We start from the raw sequence: 20356 nt of genomic DNA, 5'->3' as shown, positions 1-20356 counted from the left end.
CGCTCCATGAGTTCGCTGCGATGTGGCGACGGTGAAAATTAATTATTTTTATTCAGGAAAACAAACCTTGGAACTCTTAAGAAAGGACTGGTAAATTCTTTCCACGTCATATTGGATCACTGTTGTTTAATGTTTCGGTGTACAATTATATATGACCATATTAACATTTTACATGTTTTTTTCCAATTGTTGCCTTGTATTAACAATCAGTGTGCTCTGCCATTAGGTGTCCGTAATGCAGAGGGAGCTAACGGACCTGCAGCCAGAGCTGATTAAGACTTCTGCCGAGACTGACAAGATGATGATAAAAATTGAAGAGGAAACGGTTGAGGTTGATGCCACAAGGGAGTTGGTTGCAGCAGATGAAGCAGTGGCTAACGAGGCTGCAGCTGCTGCACAAGAAATTAAGGTACAACACTGTCATCAAGTGTTACTAAATTCTTTCACAAGGTTGATCTTAACTGGGATTTTCTAAATTATCTCCTAGGGTGTTGCTATAATAATGAAACATTAAATTAAAAGTTGGTGTAGAACCTGATTTCTGCGACTGCATAACGCTAGTTGAATTAGCGTTTAGCCTATTATATTGCACAGGATCGTCAAGATGTGTCAATTACACGAGAGATAAATTGATGGGTGCTCCACTAACTAATCAACCAATTATTAAAATAAGGTGGTAGATTATATCTTAATAATTTAACTTTGTTTTAGTGATGTTAGTTAAACATTTTGCAGACTTGATTAAAAGTGATCTGCTTAACATGTTATTGTGGTGTAGGAAGCAAATTGGGGACTGAAATTATGTTCTAAGAAATGAATTACTAATGAGAAGTACTCACTAAGGCTCGTGAGTTTGTTGTAGTGAAGTCTGTCTTTTTTTTTCTGCAACATGATAGATATTTTACACGGTGCTAGAAACGTATTCAATTGAATGTAACGTTTCATTTTATTTCTTTGGACTGTTTCCACAGGATGAATGTGAGGGAGATCTTGCAGAAGCCATGCCAGCATTAGAGGCTTCTTTAGCAGCTCTTGATACCTTGAAGCCTGCTGACATCACTGTTGTAAAGACTATGCAGAATCCACCGGGTCCCATAAAGCTGGTGATGGAAAGTATCTGTGTAATGAAAGGGATAAAACCAGAAAGAAAACCAGATCCAACCGGATCAGGTGTAGTACTTACTTATTGATAACATTACTTTAACCCTCTCATTAGTAACATAACTGTTTTACACTAAAGTAACAATAATTGCAGTCAGAGCAACCTGAGGAACCGTCTTATGGAAGATTTGATTGGAAGCACTGAACCAGTTCATAAAACCGGATAACTTTTTTAGGACTTCTAGTTACAAGAAAGGTCACTTTTTTACCTGGAATTAGTTTGCTTTGCAGATGGCTGAATGAACTGCTGCAAGCTGCAGCCTTTGAACACTAAAATTTAGCATATAGGGATGTGTAGGATGTGACCCACTTAATCCAAATTACATCTAATTCACCAAGATGAAAGAAGCAACCGTTAGAAAAATTCAGATGAACAATCCCTTCCAAGAATCTTTGTCGCCTAGAAGGACCATACGCTGGATTTACCTTTCCTTGGTGGTGTTGTGGTGGGACAGGACCCCAGTTTCTGGGCCAATTATGGTGTGGAGAGGAAGCCATTATTAGGCCCTCTCATTCTATTGAGCCTAATAGAAGGCTTGCTGCCACTCCTGGCTATAGTCAACTTTCTCCAGGTGGTCTGTAGAGTTGATGGAGACAGTGGCAGCAAGAAGGAAAATCGGCCAGGAACCTAAGCCCTGCCTCCCCGCTGGCACAGACACAGCAGGCAGTGAAGAGGTGGTGGGCAGCTTTCTCGGTAGCAGTAGGGGGAGGAAACTTCAGCTGCAGCCAAAGATGCGGCGATAGGCCTCGTCACCCGATTTTGTTTTCATTTTCCGCCACTATCCCACCCGACTTGGGGCAGGATCATGGAGGAAAATGCAGCTCTGTATATGTCTAGGAAAAATAATAGGTGTTTCAGCTTCCAGGTAAACTGATCTCGCTGTTGTCTACAGTGATGATAGCCAAACTTGGTGGTAGGTGTAGGTCTATACTTGACTACTCAGAGGTTTCTTGACTGGTACTCTGGATTAAGTGCTAAATATATTAGGCTTCCAAATCTAAAACCTAAGGGCTTTGAATGATTTGCTTGCAAAATACTGCACTAGATAATGCTTTTCCTACTTCATATGTGCTTAAAATTTCCAGGGAACAATAACAGATCATTTTGTTGTATGCTATGCCAGTTTAAGTTTACAGTATATGATATTGAAATCACCGCGTTACATCGTAACTACAGCACAGAAACAGGCCATTCGGTCCAACTGGTCTATGTCAGCGTTTATGTTCCACACGAGCCCCCTCCCTCCCTACTTCATCTAACCCAACTTCATCTAACCCAATCAGGATACCCTTCTATTCCTTTCTCCCTCATGTGTTTATCTAGCTTCCCATTAAATGCATCTATGCTAATCGCCTCAACTACTCCTTGTGGTAGCGCGTTCCACATTCTTACCACTCTTTGGGTAAAGAAGTTTCTCCTGAATAACCTATTGGATTTATTAGCGACTATTTTATAATTATGACCACTAGTTTTGGACCCCTCCACAAGTGGAAACATTTTCACGACATCTACCCTGTCATTATTTTAAAGGCCTCTATCAGGTCATCCTTCAGCCTTCTCTTTTCTAGAGAAAAGTGTCCCAGCCTGTTCAGCCTTTCCTGATAAGGATATAACGTATCATTTTGTTGTATGCTATGCCAATTTAAGCTTACAGTATTTATGATATTAAAATTACATGACTTTCAAAAGGCATCTTCTAATCTTCCAATCCTCTTTAGATATGGGAGTGGTGCCAGAGGATTGGAGGATTGCAAATGTTACACCCCTGTTCAAAAAAGGGGAGAGGGATAAACCCGGCAATTACAGGCCAGTTAGCCTAACGACAGTGGTGGGGAAGTTTTAGAGACAATAATCCGGGACAAAGTTAATTGGCTCTTGGAAAAATATGGGTTAATAAATGAAAGCCAGCACAAATTTGTTAAAGGCAAATTGTGTTTGACTAACTTAATTGAGTTATTTGATGAAGTAATGGAGAGGGTTGATGAGGGTAGTGTGACTGATGTTGTGTATATGGACTTTCAAACGGCGTTTGATAAAGTACTCCATAATAGACTTGTTAGCCAAATTAAAGCCCATGGGATTAAAAGGACAGAGGCAGCATGGATACAAAATTGGCTTGGAGACAGAAAGCAGAGAGTAGTGGTGAACGGTTATTTTTCTGACTGGAGGGAAGTATACAGTGGTGTTCCCCAGGGGTCACTATTAGGACCACTGCTCTTTTTAATATATACTAACGACCTTGACTTGGGTATACAGGGTATAATTTCAAAGTTTGCAGAACACATGAAACTCGGAAATGAAGTAAACAATGTGGAGGATAGTAACAGACTTCTTGCTTTGTATTAACTACACCTCCCCATTTGGTGTCGTCTACAAATTTTGAAATTGTACTTCCGATTCCCAAATCCAAATTGTTAATGTAAATTGTGAACAACAGTGGTCCTAGCACCGACCTCTGTGGAACACCACTTCCCACCTTTTGCCAGTCTGAGCGGCTACCCTTAAGCCCTACTCTCTTTTCTGTTTTGTAGCCAACTTGCTATCCATTCTGATACCTGTCCCCTGACTCCACATGCTCTGTCCTTAGCCATGAGTCTATAATATGGTACCTTATTAAAACAGAAATCAACAGTTTCCTAGAAGTAAAGGGAATTAGGGGTTACTGGGAGCGGGCAGGAAATTGGACATGAATTTAGATTTGAGGTTAGGATCAGATCAGCCATGATCTTATTGAATGGCGGAGCAGGCTCGAGGGGCCGATTGGCCTACTCCTGCTCCTATTTCTTATGTTCTTATGCAGGCCTTTTGAAAATCCAAATATATTACATCCACTACATTGCCCTTGTCTACTCTTTCTGTTACTTCTTCAAAGAATTCAGTACAGTTGGTCAAGCATGACTTTCTCTTCTGTAATCCATGCTGACTATTCTTTATTATATTTTCATTCTCTAGATGTCTTTCAATTACATCATTGAGTAAAGATTTCATTATCTTTCCTACCATTGACGTTAAGCTAACTGGTCTATAGTTCCCTGGACTTAGAACATAAGAACATAAGAAATAGGAGCAGGAGTAGGCCAATCGGCCCCTCGAGCCTGCTCCGCCATTCAATAAGATCATGGCTGATCTGATCCTAACCTCAAATCTAAATTCATGTCCAATTTCCTGCCCGCTCCCCGTAACCCCTAATTCCCTTTACTTCTAGGAAACTGTCTATTTCTGTTTTAAATTTATTTAATGATGTAGCTTCCACAGCTTCCTGGGGCAGCAAATTCCACAGACCTACTACCCTCTGAGTGAAGAAGTTTCTCCTCATCTCAGTTTTGAAAGAGCAGCCCCTTATTCTAAGATTATGCCCCCTCGTTCTAGTTTCACCCATCCTTGGGAACATCCTTACCGCATCCACCCGATCAAGCCCTTCACAATCTTATATGTTTCAATAAGATCGCCTCTCATTCTTCTGAACTCCAATGAGTAGAGTCCCAATCTACTCAACCTCTCCTCATATGTCCGCCCCCTCATCCCCGGGATTAACTGAGTGAACCTTCTTTGTACTGCCTTGAGAGCAAGTATGTCTTTTCTTAAGTATGGACACCAAAACTGTATGCAGTATTCCAGGTGCGGTCTCACCAATACCTTATATAACTGCAGCAATACCTCCCTGTTTTTATATTCTATCCCCCTAGCAATAAAAGCCAACATTCCGTTGGCCTTCTTGATCACCTGCTGCACCTGCATACTAACCTTTTGATTTTCTTGCACTAGGACCCCCAGATCCCTTTGTACTGCAGTACTTTCCAGTTTCTCGCCATTAAGATAATAACTTGCTCTGTGATTTTTCCTGCCAAAGTGCATAACCTCACATTTTCCAATATTGTATTGCATCTGCCAAATCTCCGCCCACTCACCTAGCCTGTCTATATCCCCTTGTAGGTTTTTATGTCCTCCTCACTCTCTACTTTCCCTCCCATCTTTGTATCATCTGCAAACTTTGATATGTTGCACTCGGTCCCCTCCTCCAAATCGTTAATATAGATTGTAAAGAGTCTTGCTCTATCTCCCTTTTTAAATATAGGAATCACAGTCTGCCAGTCCTCTGGCACTATTCCCTTTTCTAGTGAATTTTTATCTATATGTAATAGTGCCTCTGCTATCTCCTCCGTAACTTCTTTTAATATTTGCGGATGCAATCCATCCGGACCAGGGTCTTGTCCTCCCTAAACTGGATTAGTTTATCAATTATCTTCCTCCTTTCTATCTTAAATGTTTTATTATCTTTTTCGATATCTTTTAAGTAAAAACATTTAAAATAGAATTTTTAAAAAAATTGTATATGACTGTCCATTTTAGTAATTCCTAAAAAAATTCAGCTGAGCCACATCACATGCATTGCACTGTTGGGACCTGGTGAGAGATAATTGATGTCCTCCATAGAAGTGTGCAGATAACAGCAGTATTTTGCCCAAGATTATCAAGTTTGAGACTCAATTATACACACTCGTCGGCGGTCTCGGTCTAGAACACCCCTGTCGTGTTTAACTTCTACGGTGAAGTTGTGTTTACCCTAGTCTATCGCTTTATACTCTTTGGAGAAGTGATCTGTATAAGCACATCCTGATTTTAGTTGTTGAGAAAAGAGTCTGTAGATTTTCCGCTGTTTGTAAATCCCCCAATTCCTGCTCAGATTATTAATGTCAAAGAAAAACCCAACAGGAAATGACTGATGACAGATCTGAGATTGGTTTTGAATCTGTATATTATTAATTTTTCTTTATGGGAGTTTGTGTCTGGTCTGAAACGTGATCACCTTAAATTGGTTACTACATGCCTGGCAGCAGCCAGCCCATTTGGAATGCATACATTTTCAGGTCCAGGGCTCCCACCATCTGTGGCTTATACCTAAGTAAATTGCGTGACTTTGAGTTCCTGTTCTTCTCTGTTGCCTTTAGTTACATTTGAAGTAAGAATACTTGGCTGTAGACATGCTACAGGAAGTGGAGGCTTTTTCTTATTGTTAACAAGAGAATGCTGGAGCCATGGTGGACGGCAATAAATAAGCTAAGCTGTTTGATCTGACAATTAACCAATTAAGGGATAAAGGATTATCAGATAGCTGTTTGCTGTTTCTGTCCAGAAAGATGTAATGCGCCAAGAATTTCCTCAGGACATCTCCTGCTCCGCCGACATAACGTTGGCGAAAACCCCATTTCTACCAAACATACGTCAAAGTTACGTCGGCAGAAGGTGAAGCCTCGAGTAAATTCCCCTCAGGGGATTGTGTTTAAAACCTGGGAAACACAACTAATTGTTTAGAATTGCGGACCCATCAGGAGGTGTCAGTGTGTTGTGGCAGGCATTTCAATCAAGGTGCCTGATGCTGATGTTGATTGAGGTCTCCAAGCTCAAAGCCTACATGACTAAGAAATAAATACTGGAACTTTTTGCAAGCTCACCAGTTTCCTTTTCACTGTACTGCCATGCAACAAATACATCAATTTGTGTTTCTCACAATTTATCAAGGATACAAGTTATTTAAAATGCGATAGAGATACTGGAGTAAATTTTCAACTTGCTGGCTGGGTGTAAAACAGGCATTGTGGATTGGTCGCCCATTGTAGAAATGAAAAATGGGCAATTTCTATAACCAGCCGCCAATCCATAACACCAGTTTTATGCCCAAGTAATGGGTTGAAAATCCACCCCACTGTGTGTTACCTTAGGTACCATAATCGAGTGAAATCTGCTGTGTTCGCAATGATTTCTGTTTAATTTTACTTCTTGAAATCTGATTGGTAGTTGTAGCCTATACAGTGTTATTTATTCACTAGTCAGAGAGGCCAACCGTTACTGTTTCCAATGCATGCACTGATTTGATATCTGAGTTATTGTTCATCTGGGGTACACCACTTCTCATTACTTTGCATGAAGGTTGAATTTCAGTTCATGAGAAGCGTGGTCTTGTCTATGGAAGTGAGAATTTTGCATTAGACACAAGAAAAAGTATCTGGAGAATGCCCAAATCATAACAATGACTGGCTTTCTTTCTTTTAAAAATAATTTTGATGCTTTTCTTGATTGGTTCCTAGAAAATAAATAGATAATATTTTCTTTACCCATTGAGGTAAATAAATATCATAGTTGAATAAATAAATCTCGGCATTTGGTGGCGTAGCCCTTTACTGCCCAAGAAATATATAAATTGTTTGATATTTTTTCTTTACCGAGAATTATGTGCTGGGGTAAATGTTTATAAAATCACCCATTGGATCCCAATGGATCCCAATGGATACCAGCAGTCAGAATGAAAGGGCTCTGAGACTTGCTGCAGTGGCTGGCTTCCCTGGTTTGCAGGGAGCCATAGACTGCACACACATAGCCATCAATGCACCAGAAAACAGCCATCAGCATTCATAAAAGGAAAGGATTCCGTTCCATGAATTGTGCAACTGGTCAGTGATCACTGCTACAGAATCATGCAGATCTGTGCCAAGTTTCACTTTTTTCTGAGGTACCTTTCCTGAAAAAAAAGAATAATTACCATATGCAATGCATTGCTTACAGCATGTTACATGTTTGATTAAAAAAAAGAATCTTTAAATAATGCCAAATTTCAAAGTGGAAATTTTGTAATATATTCTAAAAGGTTACAGCAGTTCCCTTTCTTTTAATTGTTTATACTGAGAAGTCAACAACAATTGTTCCTAAAAGTGCACAGTTAATGTGGCGGCAGGCAGGAATCAAGCAGGCATGGGATGGTGACACACACACACACACACACACACACACACACAAAGTTTTAAAAAAAATCAACATAAACTTTACCTGAATAAACCTTTTGAAATTTCTCATCTAACTTTTCTTCAATAAATTTTGAAAAAAATAATCAAATAAATTATGCTGGAGGCTGAGAGAAGCATTTTATCATTTGGCTAGCTTAATTGTTACTGATGTGTGCACAATTTCACCGGTTACGTGTACATGCTGAGACTGCAGTACTTACCTTCAACTAACAGCTTCACAGCTCTAGGCAAAAATATCAAGTCCAAGCCCAAGCTTTTGGGTGAGGCTGAAATCTTCAAGTAAATTTTTTTCTGAAGGCATTGAAAGACCCAAACAGCAATTTATTAGATCAATCTAATCAAGCTATTATGAAATATGTAATTTTTGGAATTCTTTATTTTGTTTAAACTGTCTTTGGACATGAGAAATTTCAGTTACTGAGAAAAAAAATGGATGGAAATTTGTGGAGAAAAGATGATACAGCATCATCTAGTGGCTACAGCCCATAATTACATAGGAACACACACCAGTTGACTTAGGACTTTATTATTCCATTTTATATTTGGACAAGAATTTACAATGGCTAATGTTAACAAAAAAGTGTGACAAAAATGTGACAACAAAGTGCATGCAGATATCATATTTTTAATATATTATAGATAGACACGGTGGATCTCCCATGGCATTGTTCATAGTGAGCTGGAGGATATTTTGGGTCAGGTTATAATGAAATGTATAGTACGAATGGAATATAATATATTATAACACAGTGGAGCGGATGTGGCTCCGGGGATGAAATTGAATAGATTAAATCTTATGTGTAGGTTGTTGGTGGTAGATGGCAGTAGTGAGGATCTAGGAGAAGGTGAATAAGAAAGTCTGTGACAGTGAGAAGAATGAAAGAAAAATTTAATAGGAAGAGTGAGGTGGGGAAGAAGGAAATAAATGAAAGGCTGAGAATTAAAATAAATACATGGAACAGAACAGAAGTGGATGGAAATAAGTAAATGAAGAGAAATGGACACGGATAAAAATAAACATTTCAACAGGGCAAAGGAATGAAATTGATTGGAGGAACTGTTTGAATTGTAAATCACGGAAAAATGAAATTGGTCAGTGATACTGGAAGGAGCAAAGCAGGAAAGGGTGTTGGGAATGGCATAGTATAGCGATAGAAACTGAACAATTCTCACCCCTCTTCCAATCTTAGAGTGTTGAATGTCCTTTTCTTGTTGCTATCTTCTTATGACAAAGCAAGACATCAGAAAACTGGTAGCATAGATGTATTTATTTGGGAACAACCTCATGCTTCAAGGTAAATGGTCAACTGTCTTGACTGTGTCAAATACTGACAAGGACTGGTAGGATGTTTGGTAGGCCTTGTTTGGTATTGATTTGCATTGAAGTGAAAAAAGCCCATTTGAAGATTCTAAGCAGGCATTTCATGCTATGTGGGATATTTCCCTTGGCCTCTGGAGTTCTATGATGAATGTGAAAAGGCAGGAGCACACGGGAATATTTTGGTCTTGTTCAAGAGCACTAACAGTTTGCGTATGATACACCAGATTAGAAGGATGGAGGCTTTACAAAATGCACCACGCTGATTGCTAGTTTTCTCATTCTAGCGTTAATACTGCACCCATGTATGCACATTTACTGATGAGTGACCAGGAAGTGCAATCTGCATATATCTCCTCAGTTTCAGTTTGACCACCTAATCTGAAAAATGCTAATTGTGGAGTGGATAACTTCCAGTGGCATCTTTACCTGTACAGCATATATATTTTCTTCCATTTGTAATGTTAAAGAAAGATTCTTTTGCTAAATTGTTTTGGTAGTTGGTTTATAATGACAGTTTAACAGAAGATTTTTTTTTTAACTGTACGCATAGAGGAAAATATAGGTCCAATTTTCTCTCAGTTCTTTAGTGCTCCTATTAAACAGGACATTAAGTTAATCTTGAGGAACTGAACTGGTTTGTATAGAGAGCAAGAGCTGGACCTGTTTCTGGCTGGGGCAGAGATCACTTCTTACAAAAGGTAGGTACTGCAAGGAATTATCAGGGCCAGGGTGATCTCGATTGCCGTGGTGGGGGTGGGAAGTCAGAGAGGAATTTCCAAGATTTTTCCCCCAAATTAGCCTGGGATTTTATCTGTTTTTTTTCGCCTCTCCCAGGAGATCACATGATTTTGGGTGGGGTGGAAAATGTATACAAGGTATCACAATCGTGTGGGACAGGCTGGACCCAGAGGGCCTTTACCTGTCCATCATTGTTCGTATGTTCATTGTTCGTATGTATGTTTGTATATAGTGTCTTACTGACAAATCTATGTATTTTTGCATTTGGATATATGTGTAGTTCTGCTTAACAGGCAGCACTACACTGGGTGTAAACTGTTCCCACTGCTTATTCCCCATCCCAACCAATATAATCTGAAGTTTCAACAAAAATCAATTGTTGGTTCAAAGTACAGAATCCCTAATCTGATTAAATGACCAATATTTGACATACTACACAATTGCAGTGGTAAATATGCATTTATCTAAAAAGAATCTGCAATAGCTGGGTGATTTTATAAACATTTACCCCAGCACATAATTCTCTGACAAACTGGTAATATCAATATATTTATTTGCATAAATACAGATGAAAGTTTCGATTTTTGTAGCTAAAGGATTTCTCAGGTTGAACATACTGCAATTTTTACACCAGATGAAGATAGTCAAAAAATATTTAAAAGTATGATTTTTAGATCTTGATTATTTTTTCTTAATTCTCACACAGGTAAAATGATTGAGGATTATTGGGGTCCATCTAAGAAACTTCTTGGAGATCTTAAATTTCTTGAAAACTTGAAGGCATTTGACAAGGACAACATTCCACCTGTAGTCATGAAAAGAATCAGAGAAAAGTTTATAGACCATCCAGATTTTCAGCCATCCGTTATTAAAAATGTATCCTCTGCCTGTGAAGGTTTGTGCAAATGGGTTAGAGCCATGGAAGTGTACGAACGTGTAATAAAGGTGGTTGGTCCAAAACGTGAGCGGCTGAGGATTGCCGAAGGAGAATTTGCTGTCCAGATGGAGATGTTGACTGTTAAACGGGGAGAGCTGAAAGCTTTGGAGGACAAACTGCAGGCACTGAATGATGAGTTTGAAATTATGAATAACAAAAAGAAGGATTTAGAAGACAACATAGAGCTCTGTTCACAGAAACTTGTGCGTGCTGAAAAACTGATAGGTGGACTTGGTGGAGAGAAGGACAGATGGACTGAAGCTGCCCGACTTTTAGGAATAAAGTACAAAGATCTAACTGGCGATGTACTTCTGTCATCAGGTACTGTAGCCTATTTAGGGGCTTTCACAGTTGATTATCGTCAGGAATGCCAAAATGAGTGGCAGGTCTTATGTAAAGAGAAGATAATCCCTTGTTCAGATGACTTTTCCCTGATGACCATATTAGGAGACCCTGTAAAAATCCGTGCTTGGCAAATTGCAGGCTTGCCAGTTGATGCTTTCTCTATTGACAATGGGATAATTACATCAAACTCAAGAAGATGGCCCTTAATGATTGATCCTCAAGGTCAAGCAAATAAATGGGTCAAAAATATGGAGAAATCCAACCGACTTGGAGTAATAAAATTATCTGACTCTAACTATGTAAGAACTTTAGAAAATGCCATCCATTTTGGCACCCCACTCTTATTAGAAAATATTGGTGAAGAACTAGATCCCATGCTTGAACCGGTACTGCTGAAACAAACATATAAACAACAGGGAGTAGAGGTCATGAAGTTAGGGGAAAATATTATTGAGTATTCACATGACTTCAAATTCTATATTACCACTCGTTTGAGAAACCCACACTATCTCCCAGAAATAGCAGTAAAAGTTTGTCTTTTAAACTTCATGATTACACCACTGGGCCTTGAAGACCAATTGTTGGGAATTGTAGCTGCCAAAGAAAAGCCTGAGTTGGAAGAAAAGAAGAACCTGTTGATCTTGGAGAGTGCACAAAACAAAAAGCAACTTAAGGAGATAGAGGACAAAATTCTTGAAGTCTTGTCATCATCAGAGGGAAATATCTTAGAAGATGAAACTGCCATTAAAGTGCTATCTTCTTCTAAAGTGCTTTCAGAGGAAATATCTGAAAAACAACAAATTGCAACGGCAACAGAGAAAGAAATAGATATCACACGAATGGGTTACAAGCCTGTTGCCGTGCACTCGTCTATTGTCTTCTTTTGCATCTCTGACTTGGCTAACATTGAACCAATGTATCAATACTCACTAACTTGGTTCATTAATTTGTATGTGCAGTCAATTGCGAACAGTAAGAAGAGTGAAAATGTGGCTAAAAGAATTTTAGGTATAACAGAACACTTCACATTGAGTATCTATAACAATGTCTGTCGTTCTCTTTTTGAAAAGGACAAACTACTTTTTTCACTGCTTCTCAATGTGGGGATAATGAAAGGTAAGGGAGAAATCGATGAAGAGCTATGGCGTTTTCTGCTAACTGGAGGTGTGGCCCTTGACAATCCGTATCACAATCCAGCTCCTGAATGGCTGTCAGACAAATGCTGGTCAGAGATTGTCCGAGCATCTAACCTGACATCCCTGAATGGTTTTATGGACCATGTGAATGAAAACATAGCAAAGTGGAAAAACATTTATGATTCTGCAAAACCTCATGAAGAGATACTGCCAGATGAATGGAATTCCTTAAAAGGAATGGATCACTTGATTGTTATCAGATGCTTCAGACCTGACAAAATTATTCCAGCAGTGCAGCAATTCATTACTAATATAATGGGAAAAACATTTGTTGAACCTCCAACATTTGATCTTGCAGGCAGTTACAACGATTCCCATTGCTGTGCACCTTTAATATTTATTCTTTCACCTGGAGCTGATCCCATGGCAGGTAAACCGACTTGTTGAATTATTAATCCAATGACTTTTATATTTTTGGGGAAACGATGAAATAGGATTTGAAGAAGAAATAATTTAGTCTCTTAATCTAATCAATGTGTTATATTTTCTTTATACTGGTATGTAATAATTGAACAATGTAATAGCAAACTGTAATTTTATGCTGATGCAAAATATTGTATAGAACAAAGGCTGTAAATGTTTGCGGTAGTAACATGTTGTATATTAGCTTTCAAGTCATGAAAAGTTTCCTCTGCTTTTAAGAAAGGAGGACTTCCATTTCTTTCTCCTTGGTTTGAATTGTGACTGGCAATGGTGACTTGCATTACTGATCATTTTGGGGGTGAATTTCCTCGGAGGATTGCTTGTTTACTATAACTTCAGTCCAAGAGACGAGGAAACCCTGGAAAAACAACATAAACATTTCACGCCATTTTCTGGGGTTTCCACGACTCTTCTGCCGAAGCTGTGCCGATGAATGGGAGAACCTCTCATGGAAATTCACGCCCTTTACTTATACTGTTCTTGTTTTGTTCTTATCTGCTTATGTGCTGTACAGTTGAGAAAAAAAGTTTGTGAAAAATCTTAAATTTTCATCCTTGTGAAATGTTCATGGCAGTGTACAGTTTCTAGCTGATTATGTTTATGAATGCTTTATTCCATGCTCACAGGCTTGCTAAAGTTTGCAGATGATGTTGGCATGGGTGGAGGAAACACTCAAACAATATCACTTGGTCAGGGCCAGGGGCCTATTGCAGCAAAAATGATAGACGGTGCTCTTACAATTGGAACATGGGTCGTATTGCAGAATTGCCATCTTGCAACTAGTTGGATGCCTGCTTTGGAGAAAATCTGTGAGGAAGTAATAATACCAGAAAACACCAACAAGAGCTTCAGGTTCAAATTTTTCTAATTCTGTTGAATATTCATAATTTAATGTTGGATATTTCTTTCATAAATGTAAAGAAGTGAAACACAATCTATTTTTCTCTGTAAAGTGCCAGGCTAATCTGGTACTGAAAGGCTTTATTGCATTGGCTTTTATCTTCTTCCACAATTCTTGACCAACTGGAACACCAGATTGGATTAGAGTAGATTTTAGAAAGATGAGGAGCGAGCTGGTAGAGGTGAGATGGAAGGAGAAATTGGCATACAGGACATTAGAGCAACCGAGTGATGATTTTAAAAAGAGATTACAAAGAAAGAACTTGCATTTATGAGGCAATACAAATATGAAGAAAGTTGAAAATTGGATGTTTTTGTTAGCACAATGCAGATTACAGGGCAATATGATAGAAGTATTTAAAATTGTGAAAGGATGGGACAGGGTAAATAGAGGTAATAGAATAGACTGTTTCCAGTAGTTGAAAGGTCTATAGGTCAGAGCTCATCACAGACTTATACTACTGGTGAACCAGTGACAGGGTCTTATCATTTTGTTGGTTCAGTGTCCATTTGTTTGCTTGATCTTCCAGATCCAAGGAAGCACTTCTGTAATGTTACTTATATATAACTCTCAATTTATCTAGTTGGTATAGTTGAATTATGAACTTGCCTTAAGATATCCTTGGTATAATTTCATAGATAAGCCATGCACAGATCAGGCATGATCTAATTGAATGGTGGAACAGGCTTGAGGGGCTGAATGGCCTACTCCTGTTCCTATAAGCGTGTCCATTATTAATTGCAGTGCTATAAACTTTAGCTTGTGATTTTGGGCTTTTTTGAATGTCGTAGAGATAGAAATGCTAAAGATGCATCACAGATGTATTTTTGTTCTGTCTTTAGAGTGTGAATTATTTCAAAAGCATTTTATGATACTTTTGTACTATTGTGCCAATTAAAAAGACTTGCCTTTTCAGGTTGTGGCTGACCAGTTATCCATCAGACAAGTTTCCTGTCAGTATTCTCCAGAATGGGGTAAAGATGACGAATGAACCTCCAAAGGGCCTCAGGGCAAATATGCTACGTTCATATCTCAATGACCCAATCTCAGATTCTACCTTCTTTAACAGTTGTGACAAACAAGAAATCTGGCAAAAACTTCTCTTTGGACTTTGTTTTTTTCATGCTCTAGTACAAGAGAGGAGGAACTTTGGTCCTTTGGGTGAGCCTCCAATATTACAGAAACAGATAATTAAAAATGATTTTGTAGTTTTAAAATAATTATGACAAATATGGTTTTCCCCATGAGATAGATATATTTAATATATTCTAGATTCTAAATCATGCATTGGTAATTTTTGATCTAATTTTCAGATCAGAGGGAAAGAAGCCAATGTTTAATGTAATGCATTTGGTTTTAAGCATTTAAATCTTTAGGGCTTATTATGAATAAATTCTTTACTACTACAAGTATTTTGTTGCTTTGCAATACAATTTTTTATAGGTTGGAATATCCCTTATGAATTTAATGAGTCTGATCTGCGAATAAGTTTGAGACAGATCCAAATGTTTCTGAATGAATATGAAGATGTACCACTAGAAGCTCTAACCTACTTAACAGGTACGTGATTACATTTGATAATTCAGTTCCTTCACTGATATTAATTGAAGCATCTGTATCATTACTTAGTTGACAGTTTATTTTAAACAAACTAATAGAAGTTGGAAATGTCATTGTCATTCTGTAAAATTTGTGCATTTCTCAATTCCTAAAGGTGAATGTAACTATGGAGGTAGAGTTACAGATGACAAAGACAGACGTTTGCTTCTGTCTCTTCTATCCATTGTATATAATAAAGACCTTGTATATCAAGACCATTATAAGCTTGCACCTGGCGAGGATTATTATGTCCCATTACATGGTTCTTATCAGGTAAGCTATCCGTGGAAATTAGTTTTTATAAGAATTTTGTTCCCTACTCAAACTTGATTTTTCTTAGTTACACATCATAATTTTATAATGCAATATTCCTATCTACCTTTCCTTCCTCTGATTAATAAGTGGTACAGAGTGGCACTGTGAAATCTAAACCATTCCACAGACTTTTCCTTGTGCTACACTATAATTGAGGAGAAAAGGGTAGGCAAGAGCTACGAATTCAGGACTGCTATAGATACCTCCTTGGGATCAGAGACATCAGTCGCTCCCATAAATGATCTGAATGTCTTAATTGTATCGGAGTTGACACACTGCCCTTTATCTACTTGCACAACAGCTTAACCCAGGGATGTAAAGAAGGAAAGAACTTGCATTTATATAGCACCTTTCACGACCTCAGGACACCCAAAGCACTTTATAGCCAATGAAGTACTTTTGAAGTGTAGTCACTGTTGTAATGTAGGAAATGTAACAATAACATTTCCTTGTGATCTGAACTCGTATCTTTCACATGTGCATCTCTTCAATCTCCATGTTGTCAGCTGTGGCTAAGTGGTAGCACTGTCGCCTCTGAATCAGAAGGTCCCACTCCAGAGACTTAAGCACAAAATCTAGGTTGACACTCCAGTGCAGTACTGACGGACGAGACATTAAACCGAGGCCCTGTCTGCCTTCTCAGGTGGATGTAATAGATCCCATGGCACTATTTTGAAGAAGAGCAGGGGAGATCTCCCTGGTGTCCTGGCCAATATTTATCCCTCAACCAACATCACTAAAACAAATTATCTGGTCATTATCTCTGCTGTTTGTGGAACCTTGCTGTGTGGAAACTGGCTGCTGCGTTTCCTACATTACAACAGTGACTACACTTCAAAAGTACTTCATTGGCTGTAAAGCGCTTTGGGATGTCTTGAAGTTGTGAAAGGTGTGATATAAATGCAAGTTCTTTATTTTCTCCAAAGGAGGACCAAATTAACAACAAATGAGGTGATGTTCGGTTTGAATTGTGCCTAGACTGTCAATCTATCTTTCATTATCCCCAGGATGCCAGTTCAGATAGCTCATCTAAAAGCAAATGCACACCTGCCGGCCCTGTTGTCCTGTAAATGTAACCTCTTTAAAGCAAGCTATAACTTAAGCGCACATTTTATAATAACTAATACTTAGATCGTTACCGTGGGAAAATAGTTTTATTTGAATCCAGAGATGTGACAGCAGGTAATATTATACAATTATTATTTAGCACTATTAGCAATGTTATCCAGTTGATTATTACATTCGATACTAAAATCTACACTTAAAAGGGTTTTTTTTAAAAAAAGAACATGTCACAAGTGGAGAAGGATACAGGTTTGAGTTCCACTGTGCTCAGTTCCGATCCTAGCTGTATTTTATTTTATTCGTTCATGGGATGTGGACATCGCTGGCGAGGCCAGCATTTGTTGCCCATCCCTAATTGCCCTTGAGAAGGTGGTGGTGAGCCGCCTTCTTGAACAGCTGCAGTCCATGTGGTGAAGGTACTTCCACAGTGCTGTGGTAGGGAGTTCCAGGATTTTGGCGCAGCGATGATGAAGGAACGGCGATATATTTCCAAGTCAGGATGGTGTGTGACTTGGAGGGGAACGTGCAGGTGGTGTTGTTCCCATGTGCCTGCTGCCCTTGTCCTTCTAGATGTTAGAGATCGCGGGTTTGGGGGGTGCTGTCGAAGAAGCCTTGGCGAGTTGCTGCAGTGCATCCTGTGGATGGTACACACTGCAGCCACTGTGCGCCGGTGGTGAAGGGAGTGAATGTTTATCTTGGTGGATGGGGTGCCAATCAAGTGGGCTGCTTTGTCCTGGATGGTGTTGAGCTTCTTGAGTGTTGTTGGAGCTGCACTCATCCAGGCAAGTGGAGAGTATTCCATCACACTCCTGACTTGTGCCTTGTAGATGATGAAAGGCTTTGGGGAGGCAGGAGGTGAGTCACTCGCCACAGAATACCCAGCCTCTGACCTGCTCTTGTAGCCACAGTATTTATATGGCTGGTCCAGTTAAGTTTCTGGTCAATGGTGACACCCAGGATGTTGATGGTGGAGGATTCGGTGATGGTAATGCCGTTGAATGTCAAGGGGAGGTGGTTAGACGCTCTTGTTGGAGATAGTCATTGCCTGGCACGAATGTTACTTGCCACTTATCAGCCCAAGCCTGGATATTGTCTAGGTCTTGCTGCATGTGGGCACGGACTGCTTCATTATCCGAGGGGTTGCGAATGGAACTGAACATTGTGCAATCATCAGCGAACATCCCCATTTCTGACCTTATGATGGAGGGAAGGTCATTGATGAAGCAGCTGAAGATGGTTGGGCCTAGGACACTGCCCTGAGGAACTCCTGCAGCAATGTTCTGGGGATGAGTTGATTGGCCTCCAACAACCACTACCATCTTCCTTTATGCTAGGTATGACTCCAGCCACTGCAGAGTTTTCCCCAATTCCCATTGACTTCAATTTTACTCGGGCTCCTTGGTGCCACACTCAGTCAAATGCTGCCTTGATGTCAAGGGCAGTCACTCTCACCTCACCTCTGGAATTCAGCTCTTTTGTCCATTTTTGGACCAAGGCTGTAATGAGGTCTGGAGCCGAGTGGTTCTGGCGGAACCCAAACTGAGCATCGGTGAGTAGGTTATTGGTGAGTAAGTGCCGTTTGATAGCACTGTTGACGATACCTTCCCTCACTTTGCTGCTGATTGAGAGTAGACTGATGGGGCGGTAATTGGCCGGATTGGATTTGTCCTGCTTTTTGTGGACAGGACATACCTGGGCAATTTTCCACATTATCGGGTAGATGCCAGTGTTGTAGCTGTACTGGAGCAGTTTGGCTAGAGGCGCGGCTAGTTCTGGAGCACAAGTCTTCAGCACTACAGCCGGGATGTTGTCGGGGCCCATAGCCTTTGGCCAATCCTAGCTGTATTGAGTGGAACTGTGTTGCAGGACCCTCCCTACAGAAAATAAGAAAAATTTGAGGGGAGACTCACACCCTGCATTTTCTCTTGCTTCTGATAGTGGCTGTGGAACAGGCCATCTGTTCATGCCTTAAGTCAAGTAGACAAAGAAAAGAGGATTAAAATGCAACAAAAAAAAGGCTAAATACCCCTATAAAAGTAAAGTATAAAAACACAAGAGAAGTTTGCGAATCATGAATGTAAGAAATAAGCACAGTGCCTCTGCATGGTTCTACTCTTTGGCAGACAGGCAAGCAAGATTAGAATCATAGAATCATAGAAGTTTACAACATGGAAACGGCCCAACATGTCCATGTCGCCCAGTTTATACCACTAAGCTAGTCCCAATTGCCTGCACTTGGCCCATATCCCTCTATAGAATCATAGAAAAGAACATTAATATTAACTGTCAGTGACTTAAGTTCCTGAAGGTAACATACTAATTTGCCCACCCACTGTCTAAGGTGTTTAGATCAAGATGACCAAGGGAGAAAACTATGGAGGGGGGAGTGAATATTGCTGGGTAATATAACCTCCAAAATGTTGTTATTTCAGTTACACATGCTGTACTTAATAGAAATGTTTTTATCCTTTCATTTTAAATGATAATGTGTACCTCCACTTGAATGCATTTTAACGATTTGTTTTATTTTTGATTTTTAGTCTTACATTGATTACCTACGTAATCTACCAACTGTAGCCCATCCAGAGGTCTTTGGACTTCACGAAAATGCTGATATCACAAAAGATAACCAGGAGACGAATCAGCTTTTTGATGGGGTGCTGCTGACTCTTCCCAGACAGACTGGCGGTGGTGGTAAATCTCCTCAGGTAAGATGAACAAACGAGAAGGTGTGCAATGAAAGATTTGGTATTTTTACTCTTTAAAACCATTAGCTAGCTGCATTTTTACATCACATTGAAAAATGCTGCAACTTTAACTTTTTTTTTAAGTTTAAAAATATTTTTGAACTTCATTGTTTATATTTGAAATATATTTACTGACCAATGAATGGTTTAGCAAATAGACATTGCAGAAGTTTGAATTTAGAGATGAGCACTCTCCTTTTTTGTATAGCCATATTGAGTTGTCGATGTTATTTCATGATTTGCTCTGCAAGCCCATTAGCAATTGTTGCATGCTTAGGTGCAATTTTAGATCATGCATGTATTATGACACTCTTTTAGGAATAACTTTTGTTCATGTTCATAAAGTAGTAAAAATACGAAAAATTTATCCTGAAAGAAAATCTCTCAATGATTAGACTTCTTTGACTTAACTCATCTTCGGTGCATATAGGTTACTGGGATCTGCAGGCAAGATAGTTAGTTTGTATACATAGAGGTTACAACATGGAAACAGGCCATTCGGCCCAACCAGTCCGCGTAACGTTTACCCTTCATGTGAGAACATTTTCCGATTCGCATTTACCCTCCATGTTCCCATTTCCCTTTATCCCCATTTCCTTCATCCATGTATTCAATCTAATCTTGGATGTCGAACACTAACCCCTGGAATTGAATGCCACAGCCTCACAACACCCTTTGTAAAGAAGGTTATCTTACTCTTTAATCTAAATCTCTTGCATTTAATCTTGTATCTATAGCTCTTTGTTCTAGACCCCTCAACTACTGGAAACAATTTGCTTCCATCTACCCTGTCCCATCTTTTCATAA

General features: G+C 39.3%; 1 protein-coding gene across 1 annotated transcript in view; it reads left to right on the top strand.

Annotated features, from left to right (window-relative positions):
* Positions 1-20356, top strand: part of dnah3 (dynein axonemal heavy chain 3) — a 170403-nt gene that overhangs the window by 143648 nt on the left and 6399 nt on the right. Inside the window, exons 49-56 of the mRNA XM_068003063.1 lie at positions 227-409; positions 972-1170; positions 10728-12869; positions 13549-13774; positions 14740-14984; positions 15267-15383; positions 15538-15695; positions 19343-19510. Coding sequence (XP_067859164.1) covers positions 227-409; positions 972-1170; positions 10728-12869; positions 13549-13774; positions 14740-14984; positions 15267-15383; positions 15538-15695; positions 19343-19510 — 3438 coding nt within the window. The remainder of the gene's footprint in view (positions 1-226; positions 410-971; positions 1171-10727; positions 12870-13548; positions 13775-14739; positions 14985-15266; positions 15384-15537; positions 15696-19342; positions 19511-20356) is intronic.

The sequence above is a fragment of the Heptranchias perlo genome, chromosome 22 (genome assembly GCF_035084215.1).
Source record: "Heptranchias perlo isolate sHepPer1 chromosome 22, sHepPer1.hap1, whole genome shotgun sequence".
Taxonomy (NCBI): Eukaryota; Metazoa; Chordata; class Chondrichthyes; order Hexanchiformes; family Hexanchidae; genus Heptranchias; species Heptranchias perlo.
This window is presented reverse-complemented; position numbering and strand designations above follow the sequence as displayed.